Source organism: Eubalaena glacialis, chromosome 3 (assembly GCF_028564815.1).
Source record: "Eubalaena glacialis isolate mEubGla1 chromosome 3, mEubGla1.1.hap2.+ XY, whole genome shotgun sequence".
NCBI lineage: Eukaryota > Metazoa > Chordata > Mammalia > Artiodactyla > Balaenidae > Eubalaena > Eubalaena glacialis.
Genome location: NC_083718.1, coordinates 104,109,675 through 104,136,925, shown reverse-complemented (window position 1 = coordinate 104,136,925; position 27,251 = coordinate 104,109,675). Strand labels below are relative to the sequence as shown.

Here is a 27,251-nt window from a genome sequence, read left to right as displayed (position 1 = left end):
GTTAAAAGTATTTTCTTCTGATTCGATCTTTCCTTTTCAATGTCTTTTCAGTATTTTTAGATAATCAGAAACTTTTCACTGTAATATATTTTATACACCAACTTTTCCATTCTGATCATACCTATGTGACCAGAATTTATAACCAGAGGTCATAAATTTATTCTCCAATAATCTTTGCTAAAATATTCCAAAGTTTCCTTTTCATATTTAAGATTGTAATTCAACTAGAATTATTTTTTGTGAATGGAGAAATGTAAAGTCCAACTTTATTTTTTTCATATAGATATTCAACTGCCCCAGCAAAATATATTCAATAATCTATCTTTTATCCATTGATGTGCAGTGTCTAATTTGACACAAATGAAGTTACTGTATATATATATATATATATTTTAAATTTTATTTATTTATTTATGGCTGTGTTGGGTCTTCGTTTCTGTGCGAGGGCTTTCTCTAGTTGTGGCAAGCGGGGGCCACTCTTCATCGCGGTGCGCGGGCCTCTCACTATCGCGGCCTCTCTTGTTGCGGAGCACAGGCTCCAGACGCACAGGCTCAGTAATTGTGGCTCACGGGCCTAGTTGCTCCGCGGCATGTGGGATCTTCCCAGACCAGGGCTTGAACCCGTGTTCCCTGCATTGTCAGGCAGATTCTCGACCACTGCGCCACCAGGGAAGCCCAAGTTACTGTATATTTTTAAGCCTTTTCTAGGCTCTCTCTTCACTGAGACCATTTGTCTATATATCTATAGAGAAGTTCAATTATAAATTTACTAACACATTATCTTAATTTCTTAATTTATATCCATCTCATTGATGCATATAAACATATTTTTATTTTTTCAAGATATTTTATTCCTTTTAATCAAGAGAGTCTGTCTAGTTAGAAATACTGACAAGAAAGAGAGTAATGTGATTTTTCTACTCTCTAATTTTCTATTTAAATTTAAAGAATAAATTTACCAATTAAACTTGCAATTTACTAATACCATGTAATCTTAAATTTGATTGAAAAAAATCATTGGTTATTATTTATGCTCTTAAAGCAACAAACTTCTAAAATTTGTTGAGTGTATACTTATGTTCTTGTTAATATACTATTAATATGTTATATAGTATATTATATTACTATATAGATAGTATACTAGATAGTATATTATAATTATTTAGATAGTATATTATAGATACTAGATAGTATCTATAGATAGATAGTATATTATAGTACTAGATAGTATTATTAGATAGTACTAGATAGTATAATATAATTATTTCTAATAGATAGTATATTATAATTATTAGATAGTATATTATACTAATAGTACTAGATAGTATATTATAGATATACTAGATAGTATATTATAGATAGTATATTATACTAGATAGTATATTATAATTATTTCTAATCTGTGAAAAATATAACCTTATTCTATTATAAAGAGAAAAGAATTAAAAATCAGGGATTAACGTTTTTACATTATACCACATTTGAGCAGCAAATGCAGAGGTCCAATTCAGGTGTGAATGAATAGAAATGCAAATACATGGACTTTCTGCTACCCAACACTGTCTCATTGTTATAGAACAGAATACAATCTAAATATCTATATATCTGTGCTGACTTTCCTATGACATTTTTTCAATTCTAGAATCGAGTGGAGGTCTTTCTAGAAGTTTGTTTCAGTTATTCATTAGAAGTATAATTGTTGATAATTACACATTCTAAAGTATTCAGCACAAATATTTTGGAAACTCTCTGCTATTATAAAGATAAAAGTGTGTTACATTATATTAGCAAGGTTTAAAAATTAGTAAATGTGGTTGGAAATATTTTGAAAGTTTGTAATAGTGTCAACAGTGTCAACATTAACTATTGTGCTGAAATACTTTCATATATAGCCTAACAGATTTAAGATTTTTTTTTATAGTTTTGTTATACATTTGTATGTAAATTTGGAGTCACATATTAATCTAAAGGAGGTATCTGACATACTGGTTCACACCTAAGTGCCCCCCCCCTTCTTGCATGTTTCTATTCATACTCCCTAGTAAATTGTTTATATTTATTTACTTTTTTTAAATTTCAAAATCATTCAGTTTTCAAAATGAGTAAGCCACATGATCCACCACTGTCTCTCTAAAGAAATTAATTCATTCCCTAACTCAGTCACATATTAAAAGAATACATCCCAAATAGCAAATGGTACTTAGGTGAACTTATCAAAGATTGTAAGTGAACAATCTGTTTTGACATATTTTAAAATAAAACTGAACTATATAGCACTTGCTGAGAATTTGCTTTGGATAATGGAATGAGCTGAGAAGCTGCCAATAGATGTTAATAAAATATTCAAAATATATTTTTATATAGTTCCTCCTTTTCCAGTAGTTACAATTTGAAGGAAGGTTTAATTCCCTCTGCATCAAAAGCATAATAACTTATACCTATATAAGATGATAATTTTGTGCTTATAATAACTATTCAATAATTATTTCATAGCTAAAGACTAACACACTAACATTATTATGTGAATACATATTATTTTTGTTTTATATGAGTTATCTTATAAATCCTAGGTATAGCCGGCCCTCCCTGAGAAGCAATATAAGTAACTTGCCTAAGGAAATACAGGCAATAAATGGTAGAGCTGGGTTAAAAGTCAGGTAAGTATGACTTCACTGACTTATTAACCACTGCATTAAATAGCCTTCCATCATTTGACTGGGAGAAAGAAAAAAATGATCTCATGTTTTCTCAGGAAAGATTTCTACCAAGTTTCAAAGACATTTTATATAAGTATTCTTCTGAAAGGTCTGAAATAATAGAACAGATATTCATCCATTTGGAAAGTTTTAAGAACATTCAGACTGTAGGCAAAAACAGGCAACAGATCTCAACATCATGTTACACTTTGTAATTACTTTCTAAGAATAACAGCCCAATGGTTGTTTTGGGATATGTTTCTTTTTCTATCAAGATTATGCTTTTGGGCTGCTGACAAAAAGAAAACAAACAAACAAAATAATAATATTATTAATAACAATAATGAGAAAGAGGAAGAGGAGGAGAAAGGTAAAAAAGGCACTTGGGTCAGTGAGAAGAAAATTGTATTCAGAGAAAATATTTACTATAAACTAAGTTCATTTCCAGCAAAGAGAAGTGTTTGCTTGTAAATGTTGACTCAATTTATGTCCTGAGAGACAGAATTAAAACCTGTCACACTCTGTGTATAGGAAGATGTGTAGTGTGAAAATTCTCCTAAGATAAAGCTACCATTAGAAAACCAGAGTGGCCCCAATTGCTCTGTATCTTTGGATTACTGAAGGGGAAATGAGCCTACGAAATATATTTTAATGTTGACCGAATATTTTGTTCATGGATAGGTTGGAAAATAGACTAAAGGAGGTTCAGGAGAACACTGTGTATTAATAGAAGTGCTGCAAGAGGCAGGTCAACAGGATTGTTTTATTATAAAAACAGTATAATAGTGGGAAAAAGGCAGTAAAGCAAATCTCCTAGGGTCCACTGTAGCCAATATTTTGAACAAGCCCTTTATATTTTACTATAGCTCTTTCTTAAAATCCTATCAGAGTAGTTTGACAGTGTAAAGCAATCTAACATTATATGTTGATTCCTGAGCTCATTCTACTGATACCGCATTCAGGTTTCTATAACATTTTCAACAAGCACTGGAGTTTGGACAATTCATCTCCTTGTAGGATACCATGAGCTGAAATTCAGGGTATCAGCAGAGTCTTTTATAAGAGCCTATGGCATTTGTACAGCGGAGACCTAAGCACAGAGAAGTGGGAAACTATTTTTCATTGTGACAGATTAAACCTGTCAATTAAATTGTGTTCTACTTTAATAAGTATTTTGACAAATTTAAGAAATCACTCTCTAGGACATATGTGTTTCAGCACCATTATAATGCGCTGCCTACAGCTTACAAATATAATATAAATTTATACACACAATGGATAATGAGTAGATGTTTCAAATAAAGAATTTAAAAAACTTACTCTCTTTCCAGGAGGACCTGGTGGGCCAGCCTCACCAGATGGGCCAGGAGGACCCTAAAAAATGTGAAAAATACCTTTTAAGCAATTGGGTATTATTCGATGGCTCCCAGCACTGTTCAAAATCTGGACTGAAGCCAACCTGTTTCTTCATTTCTCCACATCTATCTTTCCTGGAAAATCTTAGTCCTATTTCAGATACCTAAACTTCTTCCAGATATCTATAATTCGAGCTGGTAAATTCATATGGAAAACTTCTTCACAGCTGGAAAAAAGTGAATCGAATTCCTTCTATTTAAAACTGTTTTTTTAAAGTGCTAGTTTATATCTGACAAGCATCCAATAGATGTACTAATTAATAGAATTATATGGTTAATAATTCTATGCATATCACATACATCTGTGAACCATAAATCTATTACCTCTAATTTCATCTTGTGCAACACTAGCATTTTTATTCCAAGGAGTACGCAACATGCTGGCATATGACCCACAAGTCTTATCTACACAGAATAAGTCTATATCTCTTTGACTGCAAGTATGCAGTGGGTATGGCTCTAGAGACAAAGTTATGTTAAGAGTGCAGTTTGTCTTTGACTCCTACTTAAGCTAGTGCCCTCCTTTACTTCCTCCCTAAATAAACTTATGTGGTCAAAGCCCCCTACTGCATTTCCCAAATTAAAAATAGAGTCCAAAAATGCTGAGTTCATTCCGGTTAGTAATTGAAGTAATTCGTGCTAATAATAGGCTGATAACCTAGTTTTCTTCATTTAATTCTTACTTGTGTTTTTAAAATGACTTTCCACGTAACACAGTTGGAGAGATAGTTCAATGTAATATAATATGACAAAATCACTAGTATGATATGACTACAGTTTTTATTATGAAGGCTTTGATGATATTTCTTAAATCACATCAAGTAAGAAATGTTCCATGTAAGACTGACTTTAAACTGGAATTCAAATATACCTGAATATGTACACACATAGCTATGCTTTTGGAAGTGTAATTATTTCTGATTATTTCTTTAAAAATATCTTGAGACTACACAAAGATTGAATAAAAATAGTGTGCTTACTTACCGGTTGTCCAGGATCTCCATCTTCACCCTTGTCACCACCAACACCATCCTGACCCTATAATGGGCAATAGAAAATGAACCCAGGTATTTCTCACTATTAATTAACTTTTATCAGAAAAAAATGATATGATGTACCATCTTAGTCCTTAAGAAAAATTATTACCAGATAAACAAATAAAAGTATTATTATATTCTTTCAGTTGGTTTTTTTAAGGATTATGGTATCTCTCTTTCCATAAAATGTATGAAATTGCTATGATATGAAATTTAAAATATAGTATGCTCTTAATATAAGGAAAGGAGAGGATGTAATTAGTATAGAAAGACAGTGCATCCTTCAACCATGAACAAATATGGTGCAGTTTGAGATAGAATTTGCATTTTAGAACGGACTGAGGTAAAAGCAAAAATCTTGTAACTTTGAAATGATAGTAATGCGGCTACTCAGATAATTAGTATGTACAACTCAACAAAGTCTGGAAAACTAACCCAATGAAGAGATAATAATAATCATGCAACACAAGTCTGATAGTCTCCAAATATATGAATTTTTATTCTGGTAGCTGTGATTACAGTTTACATCTTCCTTTTATTCCTATTTTTGGGGATCCACTGAAGTAATTAAGACTTTTCTTTAATTATTAACTGGGAACAATCCCCAGCAAAATAATTCCTTTGTTTTTCTATGATACTTACTGCAGGGCCAGGTTCCCCAGGGGGACCAGGATCTCCAGGAAAACCAACAGGACCCTAAAATAATGTTTTAAAGGAAAGGAAATAAACGAAAAATTTTTATAAAGTCATGATATTCTGAAATTTAAGAGGTAAAAGTCATGGTAAAACCATATGAGAATATCTCTCTTCTCCTGCTAGAAAATTTTTAAAAAATGAAATGAATTGAGAATGCTTATGAATACATCAAACGATGAAAAGTCAGCTTCACCAGCTATGGGCCAAAGTCTCATGATTTCTAGTCTTTCTATGAAAAGCTTCAAGTGGCTTTGACATAGATGCCACTTTAAAGAGGGCCAAGGTCACTTACCGGGTTACCCTTAGGGCCATCGTCACCTGATGGTCCTTTAGCACCAGGAGGTCCAGCAGCACCCGGTGGACCAGCTTCTCCTTTCTCTCCTCTTTCTCCTTTGGGACCCTACACAACGTAAGAAAAAGAATGATTATCTTACAAGCTTTAAATCAGTTTCTTAACCTTAGCATACGAGGTCAGACAATACTCTGCTGTGGGAGCTCGTCTCATGCGTTGCAAGATGTTTAACAGCATTCAGGTCTCTTTTACTTGGATGCCAGCAGCTACCATTCCTCCAAGTGTGATAACCAAAAATGTCTCCAGACAATGCCAAATGTTTCCTGGGAGTGAAATTCATTCCCAGTTTAAACCAATCTAAGTTAGAATAATGTAATGCTAATACAGTTCATAAATGTTTACTCTATGTAGCAGGGTTTGCTGGTTTCTTTTGTGGACAGTCCACCAAAGATATATGCAATAAACAACTTATAGTTCTAATGTTCTAACTTATGCTAATGTAATTTTTTTTCAGTTTCTGTTTGAATCAAAACATGCAGAGGATAGGCAAAATTATTGAACAAAAAGGCTCTGCATTTGTGATGATTCTTAACGGGTTGGAAAGTGAAAGGAACTGAATCACAGCTAGGAGTTAAGCTACATGTTTAAAATACTCTGAAAGAAATATCTGATCCATAACACACTACATTGAAAATAAGCCAGCACTTACGCCTGTGCCTGCTTCCCCAGGAGGCCCTGGGTTCCCTGCTTCTCCAGGCTCACCCTATAAAGAAGAGATCAAAAGAGTATCATAGCACAGAAACAATGTTTCACATTTGTAAAACTTCCTTCAATGATGACCATGACACTTTAAACTAGTCCTTAACTCATTATATTATTTAAAAGGCAGGGGACAACTTTGATAAAAAGAATAAACTTTTTCTATTACTGACAATACTTTTATTTCTCAAGTGGGGAGATAGAACTGGATAAGCTGGATGCTACAATTCTCATCAGTTAGTTAATACCCAGAGCATTAACCCAAGTTACCACCAAACCACACAAAACAGACATTTGCATGTTTCTTAAAAATTGTGTATTTGTGTTGCATCAATATTCATATTATAATTAAGTTTATGGATTAAACAATTTAAAATGTTTTTTACTAAAATATGAATTTACTTTACTATAATAATCAAACAACTTCATAGTATTTTGATAATCCTATAAAATTTAGTTAGTAGAGGCCTAAAGAGGTCTAAAGTAGAGCTATAAATAAATATAAAAACACTATTTATAAGATACGCATAGATACTTAGATACTAATTAAAACTGCTCCGTTTGAGGATATATATTGGTAGTCTTTATGATCTCCATGTGTAGATGTGGATGGCTATTTTATGGCTCAGTGCAATAATAAATAAACCTCCTAGCCTAGTAGGCTTCCCTTATGAAAGTCTGTTACTAACTCTTCACACTTAGAAATGCATACAAACTTAATATTCGGTTCAAGTAATCATCCAAGTGAAGTAATACAATACATTCATGTACCATGTTTCTATACAAAATCAGTAGTACTAGAAACTCTGAAGAGAAAATTGTTCTAAACTTTTTAAAAATGTGAGGCCTGAATTTTCTTTAATTTTTAACTCAGCTATTTCCAATATTCCTGGCACAGACCCACTGCTCATAAATTGGTTTGAAATGTATTATATTAAATATAAACATAATTCCAGGGGAGAGACTATTTTGTGTACATAATTCCTTATTCTTTGAGAATATGCACATATTTTAACTTCTTGAATTATCTGCATAATGAGGGAAGATATCAAGTACTTTCTAAGAATTCATTAGTATTATTATGTGTAAATTATTTTCTCTCTCAAGTAAGTAGCAAATATTTCCAATTATCTTGAATAAACTTTACAAGTAAAATATTGCATTTATATTATTTTCAAAGCAATGAATCATTCATCTATCCCAGTATGATGGAAAAATATGCAAGAGATATTTTTATGAGTCATTATTCACATCTTTGAAAAAGACTTAAGCAGTTTGCCATTCAAATCAACTGTAAAATGTCCATATTAAATTCTTTATATATGGAATATATGTAGTATACTGCATAACCTCAGTTAGATGTGAAATTTAAAATAGCCAAACTCACACAAGCAGAGAGTAGAATGGTGGTCACCAGGGGTTGGAGAGTGGGGGCCATGGGGAGGTGTTGGTTAAAGGGTACAAAATTTCAGATACTCAAGATGAATAAGTTCTGGAGATCTAATATATAGCAATGTGTGTGCTTGAAATTTGCTAACAGGGTAGATCTTAAGTTTTCTCATCACACAACCAAAAAATGGTAACTCTGTGAGTTGATGAATATGTTAATTAGCTTGAGTGTGGGCATTATTTCACAATGTGACATGTATCAAAATATCAATTATATGCCTTAAAAATACACAATTTTTATTTGTCAACTATACCTCAATAAAGCTAGGGAAAAAGGAAATACAGGAAATCTATTGACTATGTACAAAATGTTTTCAAATGTACCACATTAACTCATAGTGATATCATAAGAGTTAGAACTAGAAGGGAAATAACTGCATATTTTGTGTTTTTTATTGATCTGTGTATTTTGTTGTTCCCCTTTAATCCCTGTCCACTATAAAGTTAAACTAGATTCTGAAATGACTCCATTTGTTTATGTTTTTTTTTTATGAGGGAAATAATAGATGGTGAAGAGACAGGATTAAATAATTGTCAAAAAATAGTACAGATGAACCTATTTGCAAAGCAGTAATAGAGACACAGACATGGAGAACAAATGTATGGACACCAAGGGGGGAAAGGGGGGGGTGGGATAAATTGGGAGATTGGGATTGACATATAAACTACTATGTATAAAACAAATAACTAATGAGAACCTACTGTATAGCACGGGGGAAAAAAAGAAGGTACAATCTATTTGTAGGATATATATTAAATTAATCTTAAAAATGCATTCCAATATACAGTAGGTGCAGACAAATACTGTTTGATTCCACTTATACGAGGTACCTAGAATAGTCAAATTCATAGAATCAGAAAGTACATTGGTAGATGCCAAGGGTCAGGGGGTAAGGGGAGTAGGGAGGGAGAATGGGGAGTTAGTGTTTAAAGGGGACAGAGTTTCAGTTTAGGAAGGTGAAAAATTCGGGAGATGGATGATGGTGAGAGCTGCACAGCAATGTGAACGCACTTAGTGCCACTGAACTGTACAGTTAAATATGGTTAAAATAGTATGTTTTATATTATGTGACTTTTACCACAATAAAAAACATTAAAAAAAATTTAAAGAAAAATTTTTACTACAAAGTCTCTTCATTTTGAGAGCAATGCATTAATATTAATTTCTCTAATATATATATGAAAATTACCTTTTTTGAGTATTAGAGATAAGTGTGCACAATATGAATAGCAATTACTTAAGATGAAATTAATATTAAATCTATAAAGGTCTCATTTAAAATCTTTGGAAAGGGGATGGGACAAAAATCACAAGGAAAGAAATAAAACACTGTAACAAGACTACATTATACAAATTAAATATCTCTAGTATCAATGAGGCTATACCATGTTTATTCTAAGTAATAATAATTGATTTAAATACAATAATATAAATTCTATGAAGAGTATTGGCATATAAAGGAGGTGCTAGTTTATACATTTATTATTATTTATCATGTAACTATTTTATCCCATTCTATAGTGCACTTGTTAAGATTAAAGCCCCCTTCAGAAGGGACAGCAAATTACTCTGTATGCCTAAAGTCATAACAGATGTATTCATTCTTAAGGTAATATCCTGATCTGTCTCCTTGTTTTGAAGAAAACACTAAAGTACAAAATCTATCAATAGCAAATATATATTATATGGAAAACAAGTTAAACTTATTTAAGCAAAGTGCAGCATGACTAAAGTATCTTAGTTTCTCTTTTCTTTTTTTCATTGAATTAGTGACTGGGAATAAATTTTCCAAAATAGAAACGGGGAAGAATTCAAACCAAATCAGAGTTGATCAAAAATCTGTAATCCACATCAAAGTATATTACCCTAGATTTTGAAGAAAAAAATAAAATTAGCGTTTCATTTCTATCCTGCTGTCACATAGAAACTTTTTTAAACAGAGAAAAACTAAAACTCCGTTTTTTTAGTATAACAAATTTAGATTCAGGTATGTTTTAATTGTAAGAAGTCAAACGCCATCCTGATTGACTGAATCATTCTGTGAAGATTCAAAATTGGCCAAGTATTACCAGATAGGCTTTAAACAAATGGAAACAGTATGGAAAAGAAGTTCCCCAAAACTCCAAACATCTGGCATCCATGTTTATCTTCAAGGGTAGCACAGAGGATAAAACCATAAAAGAAGCAACTAAAGCACTTAAAACTTTTCCCACTGCACACAAAAGCTTTAGGAAACAAGTAAAATAAGCTGAAAAGACTATTAAATGGTTTTAGAATTTGCTATATCGGCAAAAAACTAAAATTAGAGTCTAGTTCTCACAACTATCCGGTCAGTATTAGAGCCGAAAGAGGATGATGCAAGGGAAGAAAGAGGAAAGGTGTGGGCCATCTTCATCAGTCTACTACTATGATACCATTAGACACCAGTCCTCTCTTCTGCTATTCTTTCTATGACAACTGAATTCAACAAAAAAGTTCTTTCAATTACACTCTCAACTTATCTGCATTTTTCAACACAGAACTTTAAATTTAAGAATATAAACCAAGAGTTGGTCAATCAAAAAAACTAGACCAAAAAAAAAACAAAAAAAAAACAAAAAACAAAAAACTAGACCGTTTTTGCAGTAAGAATTAGATAATAACTTTCAAGTATTTCTAATTTAGTAATTAAGAAACTATATAATAGTTAATCATATAAAATTAATTATAATCAAAATACTAGAATGTGGGTGTTGAGAAGAAATAAACACCAAAATACTAGGTTCTCAACCTACTACATTTGTTTTTCTGAGGGCCAAATACTTTGATTAAGATAAGTGAATGAGTATAAGATATGATATGTCAAAATTTTTGAGACTAAACAACAGAATCATTTTTATGATTAGGATAAGTCTATACTTTTGATATTTATTAACAAAACTGAAGCAAACTCAGGAAATTTTTAAGTTTTTTTCCACTGCATAATATTTTATTGTATGAAATTTAATTTTCATCCCTCAAAACTGGTAAATTATTTTTTAAATAAAGCAAATAACAATGTTAATTTTCTTGAAAATTCTTTGAAGAAATGAGAATGAATGCATAAATAACAAATCAGAGGATCATTTTGACATTTTCATAAAAAGGAAGAGCAGATATTTTAAATAAAATCATGTTCATGAAAAAAAGAAGCTATTCTGAGCCCAGATATTATGGCACATGCCAACTATTTTGAAAAGTGCCAAAGACAGGTCATAGTATTAGTAATGAAAATATAACTCCAAATATGACGAACTGAATGATTAATTCTTTTGTAATATGAAGGATTCTTATTTTGCTTTTAAGTCAGTTACCAATCTCTTCTATTTTCAATAATGAATGGTTACTAGAGACACAGTTTAGTGAAACTTACATGGGTTAGAGTGGATCCTGATTTAGTCCCTTTCTAATAACAAAACCTTAATGGAATTACTGAAATTCTCTACGATTCAGCTCACTCAGCCTAAAAATGTGGGTAATAATAATAATGCCATCATCATGGAGTGGCTGTGTTGATTAAAGGAAATAATCCACCGCTCAGCACAATACCTGTCAATTAAAAATGTGATATCTCTAAATCACTTTTTCTTTAATTATTTAACTGTTAGAGTAGATGAGCTGTAGTTCATATAACTATGTGTAAAATACTTAGAAAGACAGAACTATTAAAAGCACGTCTAATACTAGCTAATATTGTCAAATTCCTCAATTCTCGCTCTTTCAAACTGTCTATCACTGCATTCCTTACCTTTTCTCCAACACCACCAACTGAACCAATGGATCCCGGGGGTCCTTGCGGTCCCTGTAGTGTAGGAAAAGGAATACAGTTATCCTTGCTCTTATAATAAAATATATAATCATAAATATATGTCCAGTTGTTCTCAAAGGGAGAGAAATATTATGCAAGAATATTCCAAGTCATTTGAAAGATGAGACAAAATGATGAACTTTATTGAGCTGTCAAATTTACTGGATAGCAAATAATTTAATTATACTAAATTGATTTTCAAATTCACCAGAATTTTGAAGATAAGGTAGGAGACTTTCCAACTCTAGTCATGTCAGTTGATACTTGGAACATAATTTCAATCTCTCTGCCTATTGAAGAGATCAGATTTAGAGGATGATTTTGTAGATATTTTTAGTGGCTCAAAATATGACTCTGGTTATGAATTATGTAATCCATGCAAAAAACAATATAAATCATCTCTTAACCTTTAAATTACATAGGGGGAATTAAAACCTAAAAGCATTTCTAGTACATCTGTGCCTAATCTATTTTACCCAGTTCTGGTCTGCCAAAATTAAAAGCAGGAATAATAGAAGAGCAATAAAGACAAGAATAAATGACTTGTTCTTTGTGAAAAGGGAAAGTCAAATGGAAACAGAACATCAAAGCCTATAAATTTGTTAATGGTAACAGTAAGATAAATACGGCATTACATTCCTGTAATATTGGAACAGTCAGTCAACAATTAAGCTTGGGGGAGGAAAGCTTTATACAGTTGAGAGGAAACATTTTTTACATGGTAAGAGGTGCACATATTATCATGCACATATTACTCTGACATATTTTATAGAAAGAAAATACAAAATACAAAACTTTTGGATAGTAGATGCATAAATAAAGGCTGTTTGGAGTACAGACCTAGGCTAGTACAATCAAGCCAATTACAACCATCTCCTCAAGCAATTGTAAAAGATAAAGTTTAAATTGGAAACAATTCAGCAACATTGTACAGTTATTATGTGCAAGACAGTGTGCTGAACTGAACAATGCAGTTCTTAGAGCTAGTATTTCTCACTCACCAATAAATATTAATATATATTGACTGTAAATTTTGTACCTATATTATATTTGTGAGGCCTAGCTCCCTACAAAGCCTTTCTTTTCCTGTAAAATAAAATGGAGTGAGTAAATGATCCTTGAGCTCTTGTTCACTTAAACATTTAACAGGAGTGTAATTGTCTCCATTATATCCTGACACTACCTGCTATTAAATAATATCTATATAACTTCAAAATAATTAACATATTTCACAGTCTTACATCAGCTCCATTGGGACCTTGAGGACCTCTGGGGCCTGGAGGACCAGGTGGACCCTGTAAGAGATGAATATTAAGGTCTATGAAGACTAAACTCAAATGCATTTCTGATATTTCATTTTGTGATTAAGAAAACTAAAAGAAGTTTCAGCCTGCAAAATCATAGTCAGTGAAGCATATCAGGGTTATAAGTCATTTGTGATGGATACAACATCATGTTAGCAAATGATTATTTACACATAGCTATGGGGAAATTAGAACTGCAGGAAGAACAATTTAATCAAAAATTAGAAAAGTCTGTTGTTACTATCTGGCACAATGAAGTCATACAGCTAGAAATATTTTAGGCTAGAATATGCTAGAATGCTAGAGTATAAAAGGAACATAAACTTTGAAGAGGAAATGGTGCTTGAGTAGATTTAGAATTCATTAATTCCATATTTTTATTTGTATATTTTTGTTTTGTTTTTTATGTCAGCTCTCATGTTACATATGCTAGAATTGGAATAAGATTAACTATTTAGTTGTCTTCCTCAAACAAAGGGTCTCTCTCTTGGTTGTGCTTTAAGATTACCTTGGGGCACTTTTTATAAAATACTGGTGGCCAGAACCCCTTACTTCAAGAATGTATTAATGATTCAGGGAACCATAGCAAGCATATTTAGAGAGGAGTTTGCTATGTAAGTGATGCTGTTTGAGGTATTAATTAGTTATCTGAATCAGCAATACTTATGTTCTCAGTTTTTAAGTTTATTGTAATAAGAATAATTTCTTATTTGAAGAAAATGAAATCTAACATGCAAATGTAAAAATATCAAAATATGTATTCTGAAGGAAGCAAATATTGGGGGCAATGTTTATTGAAGGGAAAGAGCAATTAGGAAATGTATTCATTACATTTCATTATAGATTTCAATGACCTTGGCTAATTGTTTCCTTAACCAAGGTAGTGCTCAATCAACAAATATATGTATTTCAAGTTTTTAGTTGAATTATTAGACTTAAACTTAGATGAGAAAGCCAGAATCAATAAATGCAAATTTTTATGTTATAGCATTCTGATTAAGACAGAATTCCTTATTAAATTAAGAATTTGTTTCAAAGTACAATTAATTTTTAATACTGTGTTAACATTTGCTAATTATCTAAATCCTATTAACTATTATCTATTATTATTAATTATCTATCCTATTAATTATTATCTATTATTTACCTGTTTCACATCAAAGTCCAGAGCTAAAGACTAATAAATAACTGAAGCGTGTCAGTTTATATACACTTCAACAATAAATACACATCAAAATAAAAAATATGTAACAATACATCAACCAAAGAATACCATATATGTATAAAACACTACTCCAAAGTGAGAAAGAGAAAAGATAGAGAATTAGTCAAGACTGTGGGGGGAGACTTCAATAGCGGCAGATGCAAGTTTGGGTGAGAATCAGGGAGGCATCAATCTGAAAAGTCATAGTCTTTAGGGCTACTTTGTTCATACTAATAAACCTTAAGAAAGATGTTAGTAATGTGGAAATTCACAGCATACATCAATTCTAAAACATAAAAACTTACCATGGGACCAACATCCCCATTTTCACCTTTTTCACCAGGTGGGCCTGGCAGACCCTAAGAAAATATAGTAGAAAACAATAAAAGTCATTCATGTATTTTCAAAATATATATTTGGCTAATTTCTAATATAGAATTAAAAATTAAATATAAGTTAAATAAGAACATGGAAATTGAGTCAAACTATCATTTGTCAAAATACTTATAATGCAAATATTGACTACATATGATGGAATCTTATATCTACCTTCACTAATAAAATTTATGCTTTGCATAATATACTGTTTGATTTCAGTTACAAGAACTAAGCACATTATTTGGTCTGGGAATTTATGAATACTAAATCATTTTCTCCATCTTTTATGAGTAGTATATGGAACTACCATTGTAAAAATTTTTTGGAAAAATCTTGTCCCAAATTATTTTAAAACACCTTATCCAGAAAGGATTTTATAGCTAGGTATAGTCAAAACTCTTTCAAAAATAAATATTCCATCCAATATATATCCAGGGTTACAAATATCTTCTGAACTTTTATTTTTTTAATTAATAGACTTTACTTTTTTTTTTTTTTAAGTATTTGTTTATTTATTTATTTGGGTCTTCGTTGGGTCTTCGTTTCTGTGCGAGGGCTTTCTCTAATTGCGGCAAGCGGGGGCCACTCTTCATCGCGGTGCGCGGGCCTCTCACTATCGCGGCCTCTCTTGTTGCGGAGCACAAGCTCCAGACGCGCAGGCTCAGTAGTTGTGGCTCACGGGCCCAGCTGCTCCGCGGCACGTGGGATCTTCCCAGACCAGGGCTCGAACCCGTGTCCCCTGCATTGTCAGGCAGATTCTCAACCACTGAGCCACCAGGGAAGCCCTCTTCTGAACTTTTGATCTGTTAATTCCACTTCTGAATCTTAAAAACTCATAGGCCATGAGATCTGATATATTACACTTCCTTTATTCTCTCAATCCATTTCCTTTACATTCATTTGCAGTGTAAGTGCTTTAGGAGAGGCTTTGTGCTACTGAATAAACTCAGAGCAGCTGCACACAAATTTCACCTGGCCCCGTCTTTATGGAAAAATTATTTTACTTCCTCTTGCTCTTCCTGACTAGTTCCCCCATGCAGAGCTGTTTATATTTCCTCTTTCATATCACAATGATACTTTGCACATATTCGAATGTACACTTAAAAACACAATTATACCAGTGGTTTACATACTTATCCTCACTGGGCAGTGCTATTTCAGGTGTCAATTATTTATCTCTTAACAATAAGCAGAGGGCCAGGGAAAAACTGAGATTTTAATAAAATGTTGAATTTATGATGAATGAATGAATTCTAAGAAAATAAATCAACAGGAAATGCTACATGCAATAAGATGTTTCTTGTAACACTAGCTATGATAGTTAAAATTCTCAATTATTCCAGATGTTTAATCATAAGAAAACATAGTTAAATAAATTTGGTTATATAAACTAATGGAATATTATAAGACTATAATTATGATACTAATATTCTAAATATGAATAATGTTTATGATAAGTATTAAATACAAATATAAATGAATGTATACTATAAATTTAACTGTGAAATATGTATTAAAATAGGTATGATGACTATTGGACAGAAATAGTAAAAGTGGTAATAGGTTTTCATATGGTAGAATTATGGATTGTTTTAATTTTTAAAATGTTTTTGGGGTTACCATTACGTATATAAATCATACATTTTATACATATTTAAACGTTTTTACAATAGTATGTCAGATATAATCTATTTAAGAAATAAAAAATACACACTACATAAGCTCTACATTTCTACTGATATTTTAGTAAAGTTATTGACTTGGTCCTACACACAGTGGCTACAAAGTATTTGACTAAAACACACAGTAATAAATATATTTTACTTATTACCTAGTAAACATGCACATGTAAAATAGCTGAAACATGGGTTTCAAAAAGTAATACTTACCTTGAATGGATAGATGATGATCTTTGATATTTTTATTTTTTATTCTATTTTACCTTATCCTGTTATATTTCATTTTTTAATGCTGGTAATAACCCACTAAATTGTTTTTGTGACCTACTAATTCCATATGACTCTCAGTTTGGAGAGAGGGTACTTTACCGAGTATATTTGTAAACTTTGTTTAATGTTCCATATATTCATTTTTATGAGGAAATCTTAATTACTGATTTATAATGAACAACATATACCAGAATGTCATTTATTTTTTCTCATATATCAGTCAGATGTCTAGGAAAATAGCCTATCATATGTACTTCCCAAATAGTTATCGTCATCTGATGCTAGCTTCTAGAATTACTAGAGAAGTTCCTAGTAGGTTTCCTGGGAGGAAAGAGCCAGGTAGTGTTTCTGATTTTAGCCTGCTTAAAAATTATTTGAAAGAGATCCCTAAAATTTTAGTTTCCAAGATCCACAACCTAAGAGATTCTAATTCATTGATGAACTCAAATTCTTAACAGACAAGTAGATTTTTAACACAGATGAAATAAACATTTCACTTTAAGTACATTTCCTTAAGTAGTAAGCATTACAGCTTAAACATAATTAAGTTCTTATAAACACTGTATAAATTAACAATCACATTCCTTATCTTCTGTACAGGTTTCCACCACTTTTAGTACAGAGTGCATCTGATTTAGTACAGAGTGCATCCCCAAATTGAATGGTATATAAATATTCACTCATAGTTGTCTTTTATTTCTATAACAAGCCCAGTCTGCATTTCCATCTTTTATTTGCGCATATGATTATTCCTAATATTAGTTCAATAGAAACCTTCCAATAGAAAAATATTTAAATATGTATTTTTTTATGAAGTTTGATTATAGTTCGAGTTAAGACAGAATGTTCTTATTATTAAAATTAATAGAAACATAATGAGTCAAATTCTCTTGTTGCAGGAACTAAACGTGCAAAATTGCACTCCAGTGTTAATCAGTTTTCACATGTCCTACCTCTTTCCTAGGGAGTAATTTATGCATGGAGAGACTCTGTTTTAAGGTCTGTCAATTTAAAATCATTTACTACATAAGTGATGAAATAAAAAAATGAATTCAGGCCAAGAACTCTCATTCTATATGTCTCCTTCATATGCAAACAAATAGTAAACATAGAAATGAAAAATCAAGTCATTTAAACAGAATATTAGATTATTATTATTTTTGTCTATTATAATTGCTAATATCTATTCTGCCATGAAGACTCAATTAAAAGATGCAGATGTGATTGTGAACATGTTAATTACATTAGCATCTTTTCAGATTCCTGATTTAAAGAGGTAGCTGTGGGAAAAATATAATCAATTTTTCAGGGAACTGATTTATTGAGTCATCCTCATCAAAGAGGACATTTCTTACTCTGTGGAAATGAAGACTTTTTAAATATAATATCTTGTAAATATAAGCTACAAGGCATCTTTTTTAATCATGATAACTAAATTTCTAAATTACAACCTTATAGAATTCAGAATAATCAGTTAACTGAAAAAGCAGAAAATGAGTGGTAATATATCCATTGGCAATCTAATTTTTAATGCCTTGTTGTTTTCAAATATGTGTACTTCTCATACATACTGATATATACTACTCAGGATTGCTTATTTATTATTGTCTAACAAGTATAAAAGGGCTAAACACAAATATGAAATGAAGTTTTTACATTTTCCAAGTTGAAAAATAATTATTTTGGCATTAAAAAAAGTAGAAAATTATAACATCCTGTTCACTGGTAGACATCCATTGAGTGTTATAACAATAATTGTTATGATAATATAATTATATTTTTACAGTATAATTTGTATATATATAATAAGCTAGTTAATATTAAAAACCAATATTCTATGACTTTACTTATGAAAATTGAGATAAAAATTAAATTTACACAAATTCAACTTTTACTTACTTTTCCACAACTTCACAAAATTTTGAGTACAATGAACTAGATGATTTAATTTAATCATTTCTAAAATTGCTAATGTGGCATAACTAATATTCACATGGCACCCAAATAGCATTTAAAACAAAATTTTATAATCTTTCAGAGGATCACTAGGTAGGTATTGAATAAGCAAGTGGGAGAAGAAAGTCAGACGTTTCCAAAGTTTGTAGGAAGCAGTTAACATCACATGGAAGAGTGGAAAAACAACTCAGAACAGATGTCTACTATGCAATGTTTTGCCTAAGAACCCAGTTGTAAGCCATATTTGAATGAAAATTTTTTAGCTTACAATGTTTTACAGTTTAATATTTCCTCTCCTGAAAGTGTTCATAAAATACAAATTATAATTCTAAATTTAAGAAGTTATTTTAAATGACCAATTTACTGTTAATTTGTTTATTTTACCTATTATTGTTTAACATTTCTTGTTGGCAGTTTCTGTTAATAGTTGCGATTGACAGTTTGCTATTTCTCAAAAGGCTTTTAGTTTTTGCTAGCCATCTGGAGTACTAATTTTCTTGCTGTGAGATGTGTGAAAGAACGCTTCTAACATCTTGCTTCTTACTGTCACACTTAAAGAAGGTTGTCATTCATTTTCCAAATACAATGAGGATGAAGAAAAGGGGTGTTATACCTATGGTGGGGCTAAATAAACTCCAGAAACAGAAACCAGGGCTGATGCAGCTTCAGAAAAATTAATAATAATTGATTAAAAGCAGTTAAAGTTCAGACACATATTTAAGTAAAACAGTCATTATACTTAAACTTTGTACCCTAGTTCCCAGATAGAAAGAAGGAAAGCTGTTTTGTTTTACAACTTCCAGAAAACCTGGTGTGAAAAGTAAGTGGGAATGACAAGGGTGTGCAACTCAGAGAACATCTTACCTGAAGACCTATGGGACCCGGAGGTCCTGGGAAACCTCTGGCACCTTCATCACCTTTTTGTCCAAACATCCCCTGCTGACCTCTGGGACCTGGCTCACCATCACCTCCCTAGAAAAGACCGATAGAAATTATCACAAACTGGAAGAATCGTGATTCTGCTACAAGTCATTATAAAAATATAGCCATTTCTAATTTAATCAGTATATTTATAAGTAACCAAGTAAAAAGTAAGTTACATTTCCATTATCTGCTGCAAATATACCATTGTTTGTTTTGCTTACATTATTTGATTCTGGAATATGACTGATTTTGATTTTCTCACGTATATCAAGTGAAGTAAAAGCTATTTAAAAAGGGAAAATAATGTTCAGAATTGTCTACGAAGTAAGTACTTCTCAACTGGTTATTATCTCTATCTTCAAATGAAGTCACAGTGTTTTTTGTTTATAAAGATCAGCTTGGTTAGCTACATTAGATAATTTAAACTTGATTTAACGTTAAGCATACAAACTTATTACCACATGAAATCGACTGGTTATGTGACAGTTCATAAATCTGATCAGAGAACGGTAAGGATTTAGATTTGCTGAACAAAGAGGAATACTTACAGCAATTCCAGGGGCACCAACTGGACCTTGAAGACCTGGGGGACCAGGAGGACCCTGCGGTGAGATAAAAATCTGTAATTTTGAAACTGAAGCCAGAGGAGCCTGAGCTATGTAGTGCAGAACATTTGGTTGATCAAAATCTATTAAGCATCTCTACATTTCTTGGGGAAAAAAAATAAAAGGTTTTTGCATTCAGTGCAGTCAACCATTATTTATTTTACTCTTCGAGACTCAGACTTGCCTACTTGCAATCAATTTTAAATTGGCAGTTATTGAAAGCATTCTCAACTATAATGTTGTGGATATTTAAAAATGGATTTCTATGCTAATATAAATCATGTTGAAGTTTCACACTTGAAAATTTTCAAAATACCAGATTTCTTTAATGAGATATGTATGTGTCAGAAAGAGCACATGTAAAAGCATCCATATGCTATCTTCTAAATGAAAAATAGGATGTGGGGAATTCTATATGACAGAAAGTAGTGATATATGAAACCTCAGAATTTTCTTTATATGTAAACACATGCAAACTCAGTATTATATATTAAGTATACTGGAACTCCTTATTTTGAGCAGTAGATTTCAATAGCTTTATGAGTCTTACATACATAAATATTACTTCTTAACTGTCCTTTTTTTCAATATAAATAACTGATCAGGCACTACAAAAGATCCAGACACTAAAGAGTCATTGGATTGGATTGTTCTTTTTCTTAAAACTGCCACACAGTGGGAAGAATGCTTAAAGCATAGGTTCTGGAGGTGTGGTTCAGGGACCACTGGGGTACCTGAGGCCCTGTCAGGTTTCCACTAGGTTAAAAATCCTTTTCATAACAACTTTAAGATATTATTTGTCTTTAAACCATATGGTATTTGAACTAACGATGCAAAAACAATGGAGGGTAAAATTGCTGATGCTTTAGTCTCATTCTGTGGCTTTTAGGGTTGGAATTATTGCATTTCTTAACACATAATTTGAAAAGAGGTTTTATTAAAATTGACTGAATCTCAAACTGAATAGTTCCCACAGAGGTAATATAGTAGTAATATTACAATCTTCGGAGAGGTAAGGGAATAGTAATATGAAAAAATATCCATGGTTAACACCAAAAGGAGTTAAATGAATAATGCCCCCTCAATAAGAAGTAGGAAACTTACATTTTCTCCTTTGTCACCCTTGCTGCCTTTTTGTCCTGGTTCACCGATTTCACCCTGTATTTGAAAGATTTGAGTTAAAGTTTATCTCTAATATGCCATACCTGCCATTGCATTGTCATCACTATCATTGTATGATTAAATTTTACTTTAACGTAATTATGTACTAACATTTAATGTCACAGTTTAAATTGGAAAAGCCTGCTTCTCACTTTCTAGTATTGACTAATATTGATTTCTAGTATTGATTAGTATATAGACAAACAAAAGTCAACTGAACTTTGAGGAATACTGCAGCTGAATTTTTAATTCACAAAATCAATTTTGTCTGAAATATTACCAGTATAAACTAATAATGAAAATACATTAATTTATATAAAAATATAATTACACATTAATCAAAAATCAGTTATTTTTTCTCCTAGTTTTCCAACTGCTAAAATGTTGCACATTATCAGAGCACTGGTTAATAAATTTTGTTATATAATTTCACAATAATATTAGAAAATATATTCAGTTCAAACACAACAACACAGCTATACATTCAAAATCAGGAGCTTAGAATCTTTACTTACACGTTAGTAAAAAATAGGGAAGTATAGGATAATCAAATATGTATGCAGCTCATTCTTAAATTTTAATTCTGCAATATCCAAGACACCACAGCTAAATGTATGCAAGTAATTAATTAAATTAATTTCACGTTTATTTCAGAAACATATATATTTAAAAATAGATAAGCAACTTTGGCATCTGTTATTTTTTCTCACTACCATTGTTCTTGTCTTGTTTATATCCTACATACTATTTCATGGGATAATGATAATTCTCAACCTCTAAAATAAAACTTTTGAGCACAAGGAAGCTGTACTGAAACTTTGGAAAAGATATCTTTAGATTTGACATCTAATCTTAGAAGAGATTATATCCAGGATTCTTAAGAAAAAATTTATTTTTCACAGGATGCACTAATATGAATAAAGAGCACTCACCTTGTCTCCATCTTCTCCAGGGGAGCCAGCAGGCCCAGCAGGCCCTGGGAGACCCACAGGGCCTTGTACTCCATCTCTCCCTGCAGGGCCTTGGGGACCTTTTTCTCCCTGCATTGAAAATCCATCAGGTCATTACTTTGCTGTAAGAAACCTATAAATTAGCTATTGTTACAATTTTTAAGTACAGCTACAACAGTCATACTCTGGCTTCCATATTTGACAAGGAAATTGCTTTGATTTCCCCCCAAAATATATTTTCCCAATATATTGCTATTTCCTAGTAGCAAATGATAACACAAAAGATCTCTACATTCTTTCGTGACTAAGAATACTAACACTGTTAACAATTTATGAATCTCAAGTTATGGGTCACAAAAACAATTAAGACTCAACTTGGAATTTTTCTTTCAATCACACATTTTGAAATCAAGCATTATACATTGATAAATCAGATGCTCGATGTTTGTGAAAACTCACTGACCCTTTACTCTTTTTTCTGTGCTGCTACTGAAATAGCTGGGCAGTGCCTATCAGGCCTCAAAAACCATAAAACGCATTTGCTCGTATACCCAACTTTATAATATGCTTTCTGTGTAGACTTTTTCTATTTTTTAACAATGTTTCATGAATTTTTCTAGATTTTGATATTTTGTTTCATTGCCGCTTTTACTGATTCAAAATGACATGGCTGTTAGCTTTTAAAAAATTTTTGTTTACTTTTTGACAATGACGTTATTTTCCTCTTTTAAAATTTAACTATATTGTGTAGTTTAAAAAGTTAAAAAGTATAGGCTTTATATATATAAATATATATATATATATAAAAGATGGCAAAAAATCCTTTCAGAGCTTAAATAAATGATTTCCTAAAAGTCAAGACTTCATCAGTTCTGCACAAAGTTATTCCTGATTGCAGTTGGTGGTTCTTTTTTTTTTTTTTAACATCTTTATTGGAGTATAATTGCTTTACAATGGTGTGTTAGTTTCTGCTTTATAACAAAGTGAATCAGTTATACATATACATATGTTCCCATATCTCTTCCCTCTTGCGTCTCCCTGGTGGTTCTATCTTTCCTCCCATTACACAAGCTGGGAATCCATGTCATTAGTTCCTGCATTTACATTATCCTGCTCCCCACCCCTCTGTCCCTCACCACCTCCTGTCCCTTTAAGATGACTAAGTTTTATCTCTTGAATATATTTACTTCTCTTTATCTCCACCATTAACATCTTACCCCAAAATACTAGTAGACTTCCTCTCAACTATTGAAATATTTCCTTCTTATCTCATATCTATTCTTACTTCCAAACTATCCCCTGTGCTGCAATCAGAGAGACAATCATCTTACCAACATTCTTTATAGTCAATTTACTTGTTTACCATTCCTAAGATAAAGACCAAGCTGCTAGTGTGGTCTACCATTACCGGGCTCCTACTACCTATGGACCAACCCTTCCTGTCCCTTGGCCTGAGCACGTGTTGTTCACTTAGCCTGGAATGCCCCTAGGAGGACCCTCCACTTAGTTAATTCCTCCTCATCTTTTACATTCCATCATCAATGTCCTACCCAAGGAAAGGCTCTGATTCCAGCTTAGGTCCCTCTGTTATAAGCTGACATACACCAGTACATTTCCTTATATCATTAACCAGAGTTTGAAATTATACATGTACTTAGTGATTCTTTGCTTATTATCTAATGCCCCATCAGACAGTAAATTGTGTGAGGGCAGAAGCTGTCTGATTTTGTATTCCATTGTACCTCGCTGGCCTGTGGCCCAGAGTAGCCATTTAAGGTTAGTTAGTTAATTGCTTAATGACAACAAAAATAACAAAATGTCTATAAGACAAAGTTAACAAGTTTATTACTTTATTGGGTTCCATATGATCTTATTGTATTTTTCAAAACTATGCCATAATTATCACTTAACACATACCTCTGATGTCCACTGGAGACCTTTTATTTCCTTCAAATTAAATACTGCAATGTCTCAAACCTATCTCCACTCAAAATGTGCTGTGCTATTCACAGTGTCACTATTTTGAACACATGAGCTGATTCAGATATTTCTCCTTAATTTGGATTTCCTTGAGAGACTGAACTCCAAAAATCAATCCTTTTATATGAGAGTATCTGTAAATAAGACAGATTAATTCTTCTCTGCCTTCATTACGGTACACATAATCTCTAGCCAGGAATCACCTGCTGTTTATTTCTTCTGATCCTGGTCTGTGTGGAATCTATACCACTATATCAGATTTATATTTGGGTTTAGGAAGAGGTAAAAGACTTTGCTTAACATCTTAGCCAACGTCTCCATCAGTTTTTACTAAACCTCTGCATGGAGGACTATGGGTATTTTCACCCAACACTTCTATAACCATTTGATGCTACCATCCCTAGATAGATAACTTCTTCAAAAGTACTACCTAATACTGTGTCCAGCACTTAGTTGCTCTCAATAACTATTTGTTGAATAAAAGAACAGTGGAACGAACACCTTGGAGTTTTTGTTGGTGGTGGGAATAACAGAGAGAACGGGCAGGCAGAACATTCTCCTTTCCCTCCCTCCTCATAATACCACCAATCACCAACAAAACCTGGGCCAAATCTTATCTCTGAAAAGGGCTTCTGTCAATAATTTCTCCTCTATATCACCAAAGTAATTTATTATCATTTTCAATACTTTTCCATAGTCTTGTCTTTGTTTCAATATTTTACTTTTTCTTCATAAAGTCAAGGTATTTAAAACCCAGCCTTCAACTTATTATCTTCAGAGGATTCTTGGCTTCTCTAATAAGTATATTCTCAATTGGTATACAAAGCAATGCATGTCTGTTTTCTCTGTATACATTCTTCATTGTGTTGTGCCAATATACGGGTGCCCTGGATTTTTGAATGAACTTGTATGAAAGGGCCTGAATCTATATATTTTATATCCCCTCCCAGTGCACAGTACACTATAAAAGTTTTATGGACAAATCTTTAGTGCCTGAGATTGGTCGGAAATTATAGACATTGTAAGAAGGAGCCAAAGAACAATTTTTTATAGTTGTCTTTTAACATGTCAGAAAATAATGTCTAATTTTTCAACAAATTTACTAAGCTGGAAATATATTGCTTTAAAAACTTCTCAGCAATTAAAAATGCTTTCTCTGTCACCAAAAAATTCTAACCACAGGTGATATGGTCCTATTCTAATATTCTAAATGTGTCTAAAAGGTAGTAGATTACAGAAAAACAGTCACTTTAATTTGGAAATACTTAAACAAGATCACAAACAGTAATGTCAATGGACAATGAAAGCAGCTTGCTAAATCTGACTCAACTTGCTAAAACTAAGGCCTTAGTGATTAAAAGGTATTTTGAAAATTATAGGTTTAAACTAGATAATATATGTCAAAACTTACATATACACAAAAGTACTGAACTCGTATTTTTTGCATACAACGGTCAGCAATTTTTATATATATTTACTGAACAAGTTTGTGTTTTAACCTTGGATGATGAGAGAATGCTTTAGTCGTTTTAGAAAATTAATATGATTAAGTCAAAAACAGGAACAAAATTAGGGGAGAAATCTTGATGAAACTTAAACCTAATGAACAGAATATAGCCATAATTATTAAATAAATATAAGATAAAATAATTGACCAGATGTTTTCCACCTCTTTCACTGTAGATCAAAACTCAAATCACACGAGAAGTGCAGCCTCTTTCTATGCGTTTCACTTACAGACCATGAAAGTGATTGGAAATTAAGTTGTACTACAAGAGGAGTGAAAAGTGAACCCTTTTCTAATATAAAGCAGCAAAGTATGGTTTTAATCAAAAGTCCAATTTTATCTTTTAAAAGGAACAAAATCAGAAGCCTTTCACATTAATAATATCCAACTCCCACAGATATTAGGGTTTCATAAAATGTGGAAAAATGTCATCTCATTTAAAGAATTTGAAATTTTCTGTATTACAAATATAAAAAGAAGTGTGTTTATATGCCAGGCACATAGGCAGAAAGAATGCAGTGGACTATGAAGGGCTAATATCCTTGAACACAAAGTAATAACTTGTGCAGGATGACAGTATAATATATTCCTCCGTGAAATTACTTACAGGAGCACCTTTCTCTCCAGCTGGACCAGGAGGACCCTGCGGTCCTGGTCGCCCTGGCAAACCAATTGGGCCAGCTGTTCCTGCTGAGCCACGTTCTCCTGGTGAGCCCTAGTACAGGGGAGAAAAGGTATTTTGTTATTAATGATGGAAAAAGTTACACTTAAGATTCACTTATTTAGCTGTGAAATCTTACAGTTTACATAACATAAAAGTCACTTTTAGACAATTTTAGGATCTCAGACAGGAACAGTACTCACAATTTAAAAGATTAAATTCTAGCCCCAATATTAAGCACAGATACTAAAGTTAAGAAATACTGATAAGAAGAAAAATATTTCAAAATTATATATCTTTAATATTTTACAGATGTTTTCTTTTTTCATTGAAGTGTTCACAATTGTTCACAATGCTTTATAAGACATAAATCCAACAGTACCTTCCTATAAATTTTCTCCCTGTATTATTCTGGATTGGCAGGATACACTGTCTAGACTAGCATTTTTCAAAGTGATTTCTGGACTTCACCTCAAACTTGCTGAATCACAATTTCAAAGT

General features: G+C 32.0%; 1 protein-coding gene across 2 annotated transcripts in view; it reads right to left on the bottom strand.

Moving 5' to 3' along the window:
- Positions 1-27,251, bottom strand: part of COL11A1 (collagen type XI alpha 1 chain) — a 212,859-nt gene that overhangs the window by 27,422 nt on the left and 158,186 nt on the right. For both annotated transcript variants that reach the window (XM_061183781.1, XM_061183782.1), the window contains 13 exons: positions 26,697-26,804; positions 22,585-22,692; positions 21,596-21,649; positions 20,435-20,488; positions 19,827-19,934; positions 14,985-15,038; positions 13,413-13,466; positions 12,112-12,165; positions 6,846-6,899; positions 6,137-6,244; positions 5,791-5,844; positions 5,096-5,149; positions 4,017-4,070 (listed from right to left, as the gene is read on the bottom strand). In XM_061183781.1, coding sequence (XP_061039764.1) covers positions 4,017-4,070; positions 5,096-5,149; positions 5,791-5,844; positions 6,137-6,244; positions 6,846-6,899; positions 12,112-12,165; positions 13,413-13,466; positions 14,985-15,038; positions 19,827-19,934; positions 20,435-20,488; positions 21,596-21,649; positions 22,585-22,692; positions 26,697-26,804 — 918 coding nt within the window. The remainder of the gene's footprint in view (positions 1-4,016; positions 4,071-5,095; positions 5,150-5,790; positions 5,845-6,136; positions 6,245-6,845; positions 6,900-12,111; positions 12,166-13,412; positions 13,467-14,984; positions 15,039-19,826; positions 19,935-20,434; positions 20,489-21,595; positions 21,650-22,584; positions 22,693-26,696; positions 26,805-27,251) is intronic.